The sequence below is a fragment of the Mauremys reevesii genome, linkage group 4 (assembly GCF_016161935.1).
Source record: "Mauremys reevesii isolate NIE-2019 linkage group 4, ASM1616193v1, whole genome shotgun sequence".
Lineage (NCBI taxonomy): Eukaryota > Metazoa > Chordata > Testudines > Geoemydidae > Mauremys > Mauremys reevesii.
In genome coordinates this window covers 98990502-99005917 of record NC_052626.1, presented here as the reverse complement: position 1 = coordinate 99005917, position 15416 = coordinate 98990502, and the positions used below count along the sequence as shown (strand labels likewise).

The following is a 15416-nucleotide window of genomic DNA, read 5'->3' as shown; positions in this document are numbered from 1 at the left end:
ATTTTTAATCTTTTAAAGAAATCTACCACTTTCTCCAGATAAACTGGGGAAGGAGGAATAATACATGACAACTTTATACAACTATAATCTAGGGCAGAAGTGTCCAACCTTCTCAGCCTGAAGGTCAAGCATATTATTTCAAGGGTAAGAAGCCACAATACTTATGGACCGATTCGCTCGGCAGCTCCTCCTTTGCACCACACAGACAGTGCAAAGGAAGCAGAACCCACTCACAAGTCACCTGATGGGGATTCCCCAGCTGGCATAGGGCTGGCTCCTACACCTCCCTCCCCACAATGGTTCCAAGCAGGCAGAGAAGAGGGGAGTTGCTGTTCTGACCTGTGCTGACGCAGATGATCAGGGAGCCCTAACTGACTGTTCAATCTCAGCTTCCCCCCAGCATACCCACCGCACGCCCACTCTCCTGGATGGCTGTATAGAAAAGGGGAGCAGTCCTTTACTAGGCACTCCCCTACGCTTAAGGAGAGCCAACCGAGCTCCCAACCTGTTCTCCTGGTTTCACTGCTCATTGTTTTAGTTTTTCACATTGTACCAATTTTCCAAAATCTCAGATCTTTCCAATTTCGGGTTCCCCTGAGACTTGAGGCTAATTGAGATTCTGTTGTATGTCAGTGTCCAGTTTTATTAAAACACCACCTTCTATCTGAAAATCCCAAAGAACTTTGCAAACATTAGTCCATTTTCGCAGCACAAGCAGCCTTGTGACCTCATCTCATCCCCTTCAAACCTTATGTATATGATTCAAAATGTTCCCCTATACCTGGCTCCAAGGCACACCAGCATCTGAAACTTGCCATCCTTCCCAATGTTTCTAGGAGTGTTGTTGATAGCAGTGACAAAGCGACAAAAACTCCTGGCTCTAGTCTGCCAGTTCTCCTCTGGGACTATTTCGTTCTGATCAAGGGTCTCATAATGTGTTTGTGCTTTTTCTTGAAAGAAAGGGAAAGATGGGTGATGGTGGAGTTTGATCAATGGAAATGCCAATAGCCATAAATATGCTATGCAATAGTGGTTAGAATGGAGATCAGGGAGGCAGCACTACTGGGTTCTATTCCTGCAAGACAGTAAACTTAACTTCAATATACTTCAGTATAACAGCTACAACAAATGTGCATGCTAAAGTTATATGAACATTTGTAAAGCAATTTAAGATCCTCTGCTGACAGGTGCTATGTAAGTAGGTATAAGAATGGTAGATGGAGCACTGGATTAGGACTCAGGATACCTGAGTCCTATTTCCATTTCAGCCATAGGCCTCCTGTGTGATTTTGGAAAAACTATTTATTCTACCCTATGCCTCAGTTCCCTGTCTGTAAAATGGGGATAATACTTTCCTACCTCACAGGAGTGGAGAGAGGATTAACATCTATTAAAGACTGTGAGGCAATCAGATACTTTGGTGATGAGGGCTATGTAAATACCTAGACAGAACTATGAAGTGCTATTTAAGTGACTCGCTTTTTAAAAGACATTACAAATTTGAGAGTACAGAGATCATTGTGTGTTGTTTCTAGGGTTTGTATTACGAAGGCTCAGCAGAACTTTGCTTTGCATTATCTCTTTCACACTGCTCTATTAAAAATAACATGTCTACCAGACCCAAGCTTCCAACTACATTAAACTCCTCCTCCTCGTTACCAACTCGTTCTAACACCATTTAGTTAGGAAATATTCAAAATGCTCAACGCCGCCACCACCACCACCCTGCCCCCCACCCCCAGAATGTTAGAGTGCAATACATTTATTATATGATAATGCCAGTGTTAATATCCGAAGAACACAGATACATTCTCTTTTCACCTTCAGGGAAGAAGGAACACTCACTGCATTGCATCAGCTCCTTAGCTGGTATAAATCGGCAGAGTTCCAGTGAATTTAATGGAAGTACGCCATTCACACCAGCTGAGAATCTGGCATACAAAGTGGTGATGATGCTACAGAAGGCAGATATATGTACTTTACAGCAACACTCTGCTGTACGTTTTCCTCACACTTACCTAGAAAGTCCCAAATAAAGACATTTTTGAAGAGCCTGGGTGATTTAAATCCATGCTGAAACACCTGCTCAAGAGCTGAAACGAGTCCACTTTCTCCACACAGCAACAGAGTGAGACTGCCTCTCTGCCAAGGACATATGGAAACAAACAAACATTCTCTTTTCAGTTTTCCAGTTTGTATATAGAAAAGTAATGATGTGTGTTATTATGGCCAACATTTTTTTAAATGGGCGCCTAAAGTTAGGCTCCTAAACCCATACATAGGCCCCAAAAATGTAGTTTGATTTCCAAACGTCATGAGAATCCAGTAGCTCCTGCTGACTTCTAACACCTTCACATTGACACCCATCAAAATGAGGCTCAAGAAGGAAGTCTTCAGGTGGTCAGGGCCTATAATGTTTAGGCTGTTTAGGATGTTTAGGCTGTGAAAAAACAATTCTTTATTATAGCGGGAGCTGTTAGTGACCCCTGTATAGCAAAATCTATCTGTGCTAACCTGAGAACTTTCTTTCTTCATTACAATGGTAGCCCAGCTTGCTTGCACAGTGGAGGCCAAACCAGACCTATCGGTCACTGGCAGCAGTGGAATGCCCTGTCTCCTGGAGCTCACTCTAGTTGAGATAACTTCCACAGCCAGGATAATTCAAATCTACTTTCCCACATTACAGACTGTGTTAAATGTAGTTTGAGTAAAAAGCACAATTTCTCCTCCAACTGCAGAGCATGGTCTATCTAATGACAACAAACTCAAATCTGTGGATATCAATTTTCCATCTCTGTTCTTGATGAACCATTTGTCTCCAGCGTGGATGGATCCGTAGATCTTATTTTTCAACGAAAGGACATTTCAAGGCAAGCACAGATAAAATGTTCCTATTCTTCTTTGTGCTATGGTCCACAGACCCATTACAATGGGATTTGTATAGCAGCATGCTTGCAGTGTGGAAAGCAGGGTACCATTTAAATATGGACACCCAAAATGAGGTAGGTTATACATAAATTATCTCCTGCATCTGCCCTTGGGCACTAAGGTGTGGAGACAACTTCTGCAAAAAGAAAGGAAATTAAATTGGCTAAGATTGGATGACCAATATGAAGAACAAATGGCCAGCTAGCAAATCTTAATACAGGAGACATAATTGTCAGTGCTCCTAAGGAATAATTTCAATGCTTAACCAAAGGCAAAATATTTCTTGAATTTACTTAGGGAATTAATGCTATCACAGTGGTGAGGACTGTCTGAATTGTAAGTGCAATACTGGTCTCAGAAAAGCTCCCCGTTTCAAATTTTAAAAAATTCTAATCTGATTGAGGACAGCAGCCATCAATAGGCTACTCTAACGACCAGAAAATATGCCACCTCCTGCAGGGATTCAATCTAGATAGTGCTGCAAGGAGCAGAATGAGGTTCCGAGGTCACTCTCTCTGACCCTGCAGGGTTGAAATAAGATTGATGCTCTAAGAAAGCATTTAATGTAGGAATTTGTACAAAACTTTCTTTTTCTCGAACCTGCCGAAAATGTTGTACTACAGAGATTTGACCTTTTGCTTGGACACTGGTACACCCAATAAAAGCCTCCCTGGGGGTATTCAAGGCTATGCTTTACTGGTTTAACTTTGTAGTTGAACTATAGACTTTAAACCAGCCAGAAAAATAAATTTTATTTGTTGATTTCACTTTTGGGGTCTATGAGAGCAATAATCATTTCATCCAAGTACTGACTTTAAATTGGTCTAGACCCAGATGTAGGACTGGTCTTGCAATGGCAGAATTCTTCAGTGAGACAGAGACACCGGAAGATTCAATGCTAGGTTAAATCAAGCCTGAGAGTCATGGTCTCTTCAGCCAGGAAGACAAATACAGTCTCACTGCCTCTCTTTCATTCCTATCTTTTGTATTGGCCTAGGGAGCAGTGGAAACAGAGCAAAGACACAGATGGGCTCTTGCCCAGCTTTACTGGATGTCATTCACAACCTCGCATCACAGGTCCTGACCACTAGGCACTTTATTTACTGTTTCAAGATACAAAGAAGTCAATCACAAGTCCACCAAACTGATTTAGGATGATATATTTCTGGGTGCATGAGACACTTTTTTAAACCAGCTTCTGCCATATAACTTCTGGTATTGACCTCCCGACTTGGTGGGCAGTGCACATAGAGATTGGAAACTTCGTTCCACTCAGGACAGGAGAATTTCAATCTGGGATGGGGCTGATCACATTCTTCCTAGTTGTTATAAAAACCCTATCAGACAGATTGACTGTTGTGATCAGAACACGTCTGTTAAGCATGAAAGGAGCAGTGCTCTGAGATGTCAATTGAATCACAGTATTCCAGGTGGTAAATGCTGTGCTCGCTCTTTCGGATACCTATACCTCTGTCTTTTTGCTTCAGCTTTCTCTCCATACAGGACCCTGATCAGAAAAACTGTCTGAGAAAATAAGTGAATTTTCTTATCTAAAGCCAATATTATAGTTGCCTTGGTCCTGGACAGAAAACCTGAGAGCACATGTGAGACCAATGGTAATGATTAAAGACATGCTCTGCTTGTCTCAGGCTAGAAATAGGACGGGGAGCAGGCTGCAATGCTCTGAGTTGAAGTAGATCCTTGGTGATTTCATTCACACAGGGGCCTTTCCATGGGTTGCTGACGCTGGGATTGGGACAAAGCTGTTCTTGAAATTCTTGCACAGCTCCAGAAGATACCCTCTCTGGACAATGTCCAGTGACCTCATTTGATCAAAGCTGTTAGTAGCCTTTTTGCTCCCAAATTGAGAGAGCTTGACACCAACCAAGGGTTCAACTCCAGACAGAGCTGTTTGGGAGACCTGCAGATAGCCCTGAGGCAACAGATGACAGATACTGATCTTGCACTTGCTGTAGCTACCACTTGCAAAGAAGTATTTTCTCCTTTTGTATTTCTTGAAGAAGTTCATCTTGCCATATGACTTCTATTCCTCTCTATACTGCCTGGAATGAATCAGGATTATAGATTGACTTCTTCAATGCCTCTGAATAGCCTCAGTTTTCCATAAAGTTTCCCATTATATCACTAAACTACCTTGGGACTGAACTGTCTGAGTATATGATTCCAAGAACCAAAGCCCCATATATTTATGCATGAAACACGTTTGAATCCCATGCTTTCCAGGGGAAAGCTCTTAGGCCCTGTGATTTCTAGGTTGAGAGGGATAATACTTGCAATACAGTCCACCCAGGTTAGTATTGCTTGTGAATGTGTGTGTGGGGGGCTATTAGGGTGTCACATGACAGTTCAGATTTATTTTTTGTTGGTCTGATGCCAGCGGAATTTTCATACCCAAAGGAGGGGGCTGCGACCAAACTGGCCTGGACTTGACTGCCTGTGAAGGACCTGTATAGTGAGGAAGCCACTGTCAGAGAAAAGTCTCCCCCAGTTAGAAATGCTGAGCCCCTGACCATCAATGAAGACAGCCACATTTATGTTTGGCAGTGATACCAAGTCACATTTTGACTGGTGCACGCTGAGGAACTTTCCAGCTTTATAAAATGGAGGCCAGGGTAGAATGAACTAAGTGATGGACTCCCTCCTGCCTGCCAGTTCTTTCTCATCCAGGCTGCTGACCTCTCATAATTCTGTAACTACGTATTGGGAGGAAGAGATGGAGATGAGCCATGGCAACCTGCAACAGAAGCTGGGCACAATAATCTGGACATTAAAGCATAGTGATCGGCAGTGGCCTCTTGTGACAACAGCCCAATACTTCCTGCCACACCTAAAGAGTAGGGAAGTCCCTGTCCCTTTCTTACATCTTCCCAGAGTGCATGAGGAGGTTATATAGCTATCAGCTAGTCGAGAGCTGCTGCAGACCTTCAAAGCCCAGTTTCACAATACTTTGTCAGGCAAGGTGCTCTACACTAAGTCTATGCTCAGGTGTTGGAAGGTTTTTTGGTTTGGTTGGTTGTTTTAAACAAAAGGAAGAATTCCATTTGTGGGTTGGTTGCACGCCTAAAGGAATCTGCGTGTCTGTGGCCTGGTCTTTTCTGCATTGATCTGCTACGCGGCGCTCTGAAGATGAGCAGGGGAACCAGCCCCAATTTTATTTAATCACTTGTTTCCCCTTTGGGATTTTGTAGCCATAATGCTGATTCAGAGGGGAGAGTGAAATTGAGCTCAGACTGCTCCAAAAATATATGTCGGGTTGCTTGCGATCCCTCTGTCCTCAAAGAAGTTGGGCTTATTTGTCTCACCTCCCCCACGGGGGTCCTTTTCAGTATCTTTTGAGGAAGCATAGACTCATCAGAAGGAGGAGCTCCATCCCTCTCTCTACTGCACGGGATTCGCATGGGGCATACAGGCCTGTGCTTCCCCTGGAGGTCTTGGCCTGGGTTGTGAGTAGGGATCCTGGGTGGGTGGAAGGAAGGACTGTTACACAGGTGGCAGCAGGAGAATAAGGCTGGGCCTAAAAGCCTCTCACTCATGGGGAAGCAGTGGCAGCTGAGATCTGCAGGCTATAGGATTTCAGATGTGATCTTCCCTTCCACCTGGCATGCTCCTCTTGACTTCACTTCCCTTGTGGAGATGGGGGAGGAAGGGCTGCCTGCCTGCCTCAGAGCCAGTTGTTTTCTGGTCCTGCTTGCCTCCTTTCCTGCCAGGGGAAGGGTGGGACAGGGCGGGTGCTGAGATAACCCTGCCCAGCCTGGGCTGCATCTGGTCCAGCAGAGCCAGCCTCTTCAATCCTTGTCTTCTCTCCTGCTAGGGGGAAGGGCAGCAGCAGCAGGGGAGAGGAAATTATGAGGTAACCCCACCCAGATGGGGCAGTGAGAGGGAGTGGTTGAGCTCCCCAATGGGGACACAGACCCTTCCTTTGGTCTCTGGCTCTTCTCAGCCTAGCTTGCTCCCTGAAGTCGGTGGCAGCACCCGTTACTGCAAACGCCTCAGAATGGAAAGCAGAGCTAAGGGGACAATCTCCTTAAAAATCAAACACAGCCCTGGGACACAGCCGGGAGTTAGACAGACACATTAAGATGAAATCTTAATATTTAATCTTAGTCTACAATTTTGGAATAAAAACTGGAATTTCCCTCAGAAAAGCTCTACAGGCATGGCAAGCTGGCTGAGTCGCTGGCCCTTGTGGAGAAAAAACTGGAGGAACTTCAGGACGTGGGGCATTCCCCTGCCACCAGTGACTGGCAGGTCTGGTTCTGCCCCAAAGCTGCAAGCAGGCTGAGATACCACTGAAACAGATCTGTGGATCTTAACACGGCAAAGCATTTCAGTTGTCCAACACTTCCCATCTTGTAGGCTGTCAAAACAAGGAATGCTGGGGTAGGCGTAATAGAATAACCAATACTCCAACAAGTAAGCAAACATGCCGCTTCCTTCAGAACAAGCTATAAGGGAAGCAGATGCCCTGCTCTGAGTACCATAATAATCAAGCCTCATGGATACAAAAGCACATGCTGCTCTTGTAAGGCCATCATGGGACAAATGAAAGACACAGATGAAAAACACACTTCAGGACATCCCGACATGCAGCTTTCTATGAGAAGAGTGAGGTCAAAAGGGATGTTCAGATACTCAGCTACCTTCTAATAATTCCCATAATAAGTGGGGATACAAAGAAAGAGGGAACATACTCATAAGTTTCTTATCTCTAGGAAATGAAAAGGGATGGGAAGACATAAGGGCTACAGACTGATGAGTGTCAGATGAGTGTAGTATTCTGTGCTGCTGACATGCCTATCTGCATGCTCCAAACTGTATAAGTGAGAACTATTAAGCCATCCCCCACTCCCATCCCCATTTTGGAAAATATAAAGCAACTGATGGCTCATTTATAGGGGCTCTTCATCAAATGCTTCACTCTTGTCTCATAGTGAATAACTAAGACATGAGAAGATTTATACAACCGCATTAAACAACATACAGGACACTTGAGAGCCAAACAGATGAATCCTAGACAGAATTTGGCTCTTATTGTGGGTTCATCTACCAGGATGATGGGCATGGACCAAGAACATACAATAGTACAGTTAGCAGCAAAAGTGATGTACTTGGAGGTGTGCAATTCCAGGTTATAGACTCATAAGCATCAGAAAAATAACAGAGGAGCAGCTAGCAAAAGAAAGTCTCACCTCCTTTTCCGGTTTGTGGAAATGCTTGACAATGCCATTCACTGCTTCACCAATAGCTTCCTGTATCTGACCTGTGTTTAACTCTGTTAAAAATAAGAAACCATGTTCATTTACTTCATAAAGGTTTGAGGTGGTACCTGTAGATCAGGGCTGAGGCACGTTCCTAAGGTAGGGTGAGAGAAACAGTCATTATCTGTGGTGTACCTTGGGTTTGTGGTGCTGGATTGCCCGCACTTTTTCACACTGATATAAAGTTTAATTTTTTTTTCTTATTAAAGTTGAAGATGTAGACCTAAACTGACTGAGACATTTCAATCCAAAAATAGTATGGACATAGTTTTACACTTAGTTATGCAGATTTTCAGATTAGGGTTTGAAGCAAAAGAAAAAATGTATTTCAGGCTGTATGGGTGTGTGTGCGCGCACCAAATATAGGCGTTTTCGAACAGGGGTAGTATTGCTATAAATCAGGGTGAGCTTGAGAACAAATGTGAAACAAGAAGGTATGCCAGGAATGACATGACAAGACAAGCCAAAAAACCTTTAACAGAAAATCTTTGCATGTAACCAGATATAATTTGCAGTCTATGCTCATGGAAGACCCAGGAGGGTGTTGAAGGTAAGTCTCTGTGGGCATGTCTACACGGCAATAAAAAACCTATGGCTGGCCTGTGTCAGCTGACTCGGGCTAAGCAGCTATTTAACTATGGTGTAGATGTTCAGGCTCACGCTGCAGCCCAGGCTGTAAGGCCCTGTGAGGTGGGAAGGTCCCAGAGCCAAGCATCTACACCATAAGTACACAGCCACTTAGCCCGAGCCCGGAGTCAGCTGTCACAGGTCAGCCACAGGTGTCTAATTGCAGCGTAAACATACCCTGTGTCGCAATCATCGCCTCCATTCCACAGTCAAACAGAAAAGGACACAGAAGGCACAAAAATAATGCAGTAGATTTATTTTTGGGAGGGGCCTTTACTGGCAACAGATAATTACAAGCAATGGAGCATGTCCCTTCTGACTTACTTGGTTTGTTATTTGGCGATATCGTGACAAATCTTCTGATCATACTTGGTGACTGCTGCAGTGGTGGGGTTCTGCACTGCCTTTCATCTGCCTCGGTATGTGACGTTAGTAACTCTCCCACCAGGATCCTCTCTAAACTGCCGTCATCCATCCCCTTTCCAAGCCACCTCCCACATGGAAACCTAAAGACATGAAGGCTTAGAATTAGGGACTGCAAATACTCTGGCTTCTGGATATCGTGACTGACTTCAAAAATTATTTTACTTTCTTCCTGACAGTGGCAAACAAATCAATTCTATTTATTTTTGGCTCTTTCAGCCAGCAGAGGGAGCACAAGTTAAATAGCCTTATTCCAGATTTGTGCTGTACATGGTAATAGATGACGCAGATACACAAAGTAAAAGTAGCAGCAGCCTTCCTGTCTTCTGCTCCATACACAGGATATCTGGTTTGGGACGGTTTCTCCCTCCTTCTCCTCCCCCAATATCAGCACGGTAGCAATCAGGTGATACTTTTAACTTCCAACATTGGAAGCACCTCTTAAATTTGGATGCAATAGTCAGAAAGAAGTTAGCACATTGGTTTGCTGCTCAATTGCTTATGTAACCTGACATGTTAAACACTTAAGCTCTTATATGGTCACATGGCTTCTTTGAAGCATCTATGAATACTTTCACAGCAGGCTACCTACAAATAACTCTGTATACCACAGTTTCCAAATCACTGACCAATCCACTGAAATACAGATATTCAGTAGCCCAGACACCAGGAAGCTCTATGTTTCAAGCCAACAAGCTCAATTAGGAAAGCAAACCAGTATCCAAAAACAGGATCCTACCCCTTTGCTTCATGACAAACAAGCTGACATTGTGAACAGAAAGGATTTACAGCTGTCTTCTCACTGACAGAAGGCTGTAATAGCTTATATAAGCAAGCGATAGGGCACCAAATCTCACTGCAGACAACATGCATCATATCTGCAGTTAGAATTATCAAACTCCTCTTACCCGTCTCACTCAGCACATAAAAGGTTTAATGCTCAAACCCACTTTCATTCTGACATGTCCCCAAAAATCAGAGTTCCTCTGATAATTTCATAGAGCTTTTCAGACCTGGCATGTATTGGTGCACATTATCTGTACTTGATAGGCAGCAAGTTCTAACTGGCTATTTGTTTGGTCTCAAGGCAGTTTCCTTTTGAGATGCTTACCCCCTCCCTCTAGGTCTGCACCTGTCTTATTTGTTTGGGGGGTTAAATATGAACCATCTGTAAATGAAACTCAGTTTATTTTCCTAAAAATCTTAATCCTGCTTAATACCAGGAATCAAGTGACCCTCCAACCCCTTGGGCATCAGCACCTGAAGATGCAGAGTCTGAGAAGAGGTGCATTGATGAAAAGACAGGTCTGTTATGCTAACTCCCTGCAAAAATTCTACTTACCCAATTTAAAATGTCAGGATGATACTTACTTGTAAGTATGCCCTGTTATTTCGTTTCTGACCATAACATATTCCACTAGCCACTTGGCGTACAGGCCTGAATTATCATGTCCTATTTGTACTGTGGTAAGTTTTCCCAGGTTCTGGCACTGCAAATTAAACAAGTTATCTGTTATAGTGAAACAAACAGAAATTGACATTTGTTGAGACAGTGTAGTCCAGGGGAGAGGGTGCTGGGAGGGGAGTCGGGAAACCTGGATTCTATTCCCTGCTCTGCCACTGACCTGCTATGTGACTCTGGGCAAATCCCTTTAACTCTCCATGCCTCTGGCTCTCATCTGTCTCGTCTATTTGGACGTAAGATCTTTGGGCAGGGACTGTCAATGTACAGCATTTAGTACAAGTGTACAGAGATCTCTGTTGGGTTTCCTAGGTACTACTAAAGATAACGATATCAAAGAATAATGCCCTGTTAACACCTATACACTGTGGAGTCTACCATGACAAAAAAAAGAACAGGAAACTCACATGACTTTCTTAAAGCTTCCCTATTTACAATATTGTGGGAACCTGCAACCTCCACAACCTTTTAGAAATGTTTGGTACTAAGAATCAGACAGGATATTTGGTACCTTGATATTTGGAGGAAATAAGGTTTGCTCACTAAACACAAAGGGAACTAATCTTAAAAAAAGAAAAGAAAAGAAAAGAAAAGAAAAGAAAAGAAAAGAACTGACAAGTCACCAGGAAACTTACCCTACAGATGAAAAAGAAGCCACAATGTAGGGCGAGGTGGTGATGTAGATGTCTTATGACAAAATTAATATAAAGCCAGAAGTCTCACCCTCCTCACCTAAGCTTATTTTACCAATCATTCTGCTCTGCATACTGCTTAAATACAGGCGTAGGATGATGGGTACAGGCATAGATAGTATTTGTGACTATGACACTTGATGAAACATTACAAAAAATATGAGTTTAAATTGAACAAAGAATGTTTTGCCAACAAAATATTTCCTTGTGTCAATAATACCTCAAATGTCATCTCCAATATATTCCTGGGAATCTGTAGGACTCCTGTTTCACTCAACTCTCCTGAGATACAGATCCAAGGGTTGGCAGTGAACATTGAGCCACCAAGTTTCTTGCTAGGAACAATCAATATATGGTATGGGATCACTGCAAATACAAGAAGCAACTCACTTAAAAGAATACCCTCCAAAAATAATAATCATGTAAAATAGTAAGTTAGGCCTTTTATGTTACACTATCTTTTCCTCTTTATGTTTAAAAATAATTTAATCTGTCATCAAATGCCAAAGAATTGAATGGCGACTTTAGAAGCACACAAAAATATTTGTACATACTGAGTGATCAGGAATATGCAACGGATGCTAACAAATGCTGCAGTATATTAAAAGTAGAATTGATGACAAACATAAAAAAAGAATAAAAATATACTTCAAATAATGTTTTTGCATTTATTTAGTCCTTTTTCATCTGGAGATCTTAAAAATCACGTCACTAAGATGGTTACTGTCCCCATTTTACATTCAGGAAAACGAAGGCACCCGGGTTAAATGACTTGCTGATGGTTATGCAGGGAGTCTGCAGGAGAACTGGGATTAAAAAGCCACTTCTTTTATCTAGCTCTGTGTCTATATTTTTGTTAGATAAACACACATGCACTCAGAGCAGGCTTTGCCATGTGCCCTAATTCAGACCGACATATTCAATCACACACTGAAACTTCAACTTGTTAGGCTTGTTTGTTGCCAATATTTACTGCAACAAAGCTATTACATTTTAAGATGATAAATGCTGTAGATGTCCAATTCTAGAGAATATGTACTATAGCACTGTACACCTGGCTGTACCACAGATTGCATTAATCTGAATGTAAAAAGTGAAAAAAAAAATTCAAGAACCAAGTAATAAACTATTAATAAAAGTGTTTTTTTAAAAATTGGTGTGACACTAAGTTTGGGCATCAAGCATTTATTTTCTTAGCATTTCACTATGAGCAGAGAAGCTGGGTTATGGCTCCTCTGACTCGAGAACACTGATAAAATTAAAGTATTACTCAACCGCCTCATGTCATGGTGTAGAACTCTAATGCATGGCCCCCTATTTACCAAACTACTTTTATACAGAATTCAATTATGTGAAGGATCACTGTGTTCTTTGGCAATCTACATTGTTTTGTAATGTATAAATGGCTTATTGTGAAGGCTGTTCAGCTGAAGCAATTGATATATTTCTCTCTCTCTCCCCATCACCTCATCTGACAGTGACCTCAAGAAAGCATTTGGTGCTGGATTTTTAAAGGCTTGGTGCCCATGACCTTTAAAACGGTTAAAACTCTTCTCCTTTTCATTTCCCCCCTCGATGTATTGTTAGTTGCAGAATTAGCGATAGCTTAGCAGTATCCAGAACAAGGGCTTAGTGTTGGACATTATTTCTCCTTAATAAGTTCTGTTGTACTGACACATTTTTCATCTAAAACCAAACAAATTATGTCCCTCAGCCAATGATTTGGTGAAATGAGGTTGTTCTGCAATTCTTCATTTATAGGACAGTGATATTCAGTTCACACTATAAAGTGGGAATTAAGCAACATTATTGATAGCTTTATTAGTTTCAAGTTTCACACAGGCAACTCCTATTGATCACAGTGCTCACACACAGAGTAAAACAAACCCCTTATCAATATCAGGAATGATAATAAAAATGACATTGACATAGTGGTACATATCTGGATGTGAACAGGAAATTAATGCAGCTCTGAAAGAACATATCAAAACTGCTTAGAAACTCGCATAAGGAGAAGCAACTAAAAGCTGAAAAGAGCAGCACTGCAGGGAAAATGGGTACTTACAGATTGTTGTGAAAACATTGGTAAAGCAAAAGTAATCGACAGCATTAAATGACAGGAGATGATAGAGGAACTGTTCTTTCTCATCATCACAGCGGAGAAAGGCATAACGCTTGTAGAGTTTTCTGACAAAACAAAAATAATCTATGACAGTAACAATCAGTCATATGTTTTCTATTATATTAGGTAAACTGTGAAGGATATGCAAGCAATTACAAATGACAAGAAGTATGGGTGCTGAGAGAATTTAAATCAGCCAAGACAAGTAGGCATCCTGCAAGTCTGTACGTTCTGGAATGTGTCATTTCAGTTTGTTGTGCTATTCTCAACCCCTTTTGCCAGCTTAGAGAGCTGCAGAAAATTCAGAGAGTACCACACTTCTGAACTTAATTTAGGATACGGTTCCTTAGGATAAAATATCTCACTGTGTATATGCAGAAGGGGATTTTACCTTTTGGAGTAAGATCCTCACCCTTGCTCTGGCCCATTTATGCTGTGTAAAAAGGCTGGAGTGAGGTAAAGCAGCCTTAAAAGCCCCATATCCAGACAGGGATACAGTAGAAGACAGCTGTAAGATTGTTCCCGGAGTAGGCAGCATTGTCAATGGGGCCACAGCACTGCAGAGATTCTGGGCTGCTATGGTGCGGCCCAGAGAGGCTGCTGCTGTAATTGAGGCTACATCTGTACTGTGATCTGTAGGCGTTGTTTCCAGCTCAAGGAGACACACCCACGCTATGTTTGATTGAGCTGGCATGCTAAAAGAGCACCGTAGCTGCTGCAGCACAAGGAGCTCGCTGCCCAAGTACAATCTTGTTCAAGACCCCAGGTATGTATTCAGCGCATCTAGCCCTTCCCGCCATTCATGCCACTGCGACTATACTTCTATTTTTAGCATGCTAGCTCAATCAGAGCTAGAGCAGGAATGTCTCCATAAGCTGAAAATTATCCCTTCCAGCTCCAGTTTAGATATACCCTTACACAGGTCCCTAGGGCTATTTAAGTAGTTCCTGGAGCATCCCAAGATTGGTAGTTTAGAGAAGCCAATCCCTCTACAGAGGAATCAAATGCAGACAAAGGAAAGCAATCGTGTATAGTTATTAGTATTATTTATTCGCTAACCAACACCTTGTGCCTGGACACCGTACAGGACCTAAAAGGAGAACTTACAATCTCTATCTTTACTAATCAAAATCTGGGTTGGAACAAACCCATGGCCTGATATTATTCACTAGTACAGAGAAGTAATCATTATTTTTGTTAGGTTGATGCAGCTGCAGCAAAAAAGCCACAGAACAGACTTGGTCACTTTCTATTTATTGATTAAAATATTATTTTTATGGATGACTACATAATATACAATTACAAGAGACATCCAGAAATGAAGAGCAATTAAGCAAAAAAACTCTCTTCTACAGTATCAGAACTAAAGAAATCAGCATTAATGAATATCCACAAAAGAGGAGCATGCAAAGGTACATCAATCTAATTAAAGCCATAAGAATATTTAAACAGAATATATGTAAGATCAGTATAAAATTTCTATCGCAACCAAGTGTATTATGAACAGATTGTTCCTTCTAGGCAGACCTCCTGACAATCTGCCTCAGTCTCAGAGAGTACATCGGAAAAGCTGACAAGTGGATCACAGGCCAAAAATTTGCAAAACAAATCAATAATTAACATATACAACATCCTCATTTATATAACCATCAAACCACAGAAAATGTTTCACTGGAAATAAAACTCCACAGTTTTAAATCAACTGAACAAGCTCTTAGCCACAAGAGCAGTAGACCTATGAGCACCTAATGGGTCAATGAGTCCATGTTTCAGCTGTATAACTTGAATTGTGTGTTTAGACAGCCTATCCAATAGGCTAAATGTCATTGGGGATGTCTGCCTGTCTGTATTTTACCTTTTGAAAATTCAACCAACTTCTGAAC

The 15416-nt window shown here is 42.0% G+C and overlaps 1 protein-coding gene across 6 annotated transcripts in view; it reads right to left on the bottom strand.

Moving 5' to 3' along the window:
• DENND5A (DENN domain containing 5A) overlaps window positions 1-15416 on the bottom strand; it is a 109337-nt gene that overhangs the window by 4349 nt on the left and 89572 nt on the right. For all 6 annotated transcript variants that reach the window (XM_039535825.1, XM_039535827.1, XM_039535828.1 and 3 more), the window contains 7 exons: window positions 13477-13598; window positions 11632-11777; window positions 10629-10747; window positions 9159-9340; window positions 8139-8221; window positions 2019-2142; window positions 782-950 (listed from right to left, as the gene is read on the bottom strand). In XM_039535825.1, coding sequence (XP_039391759.1) covers window positions 782-950; window positions 2019-2142; window positions 8139-8221; window positions 9159-9340; window positions 10629-10747; window positions 11632-11777; window positions 13477-13598 — 945 coding nt within the window. The remainder of the gene's footprint in view (window positions 1-781; window positions 951-2018; window positions 2143-8138; window positions 8222-9158; window positions 9341-10628; window positions 10748-11631; window positions 11778-13476; window positions 13599-15416) is intronic.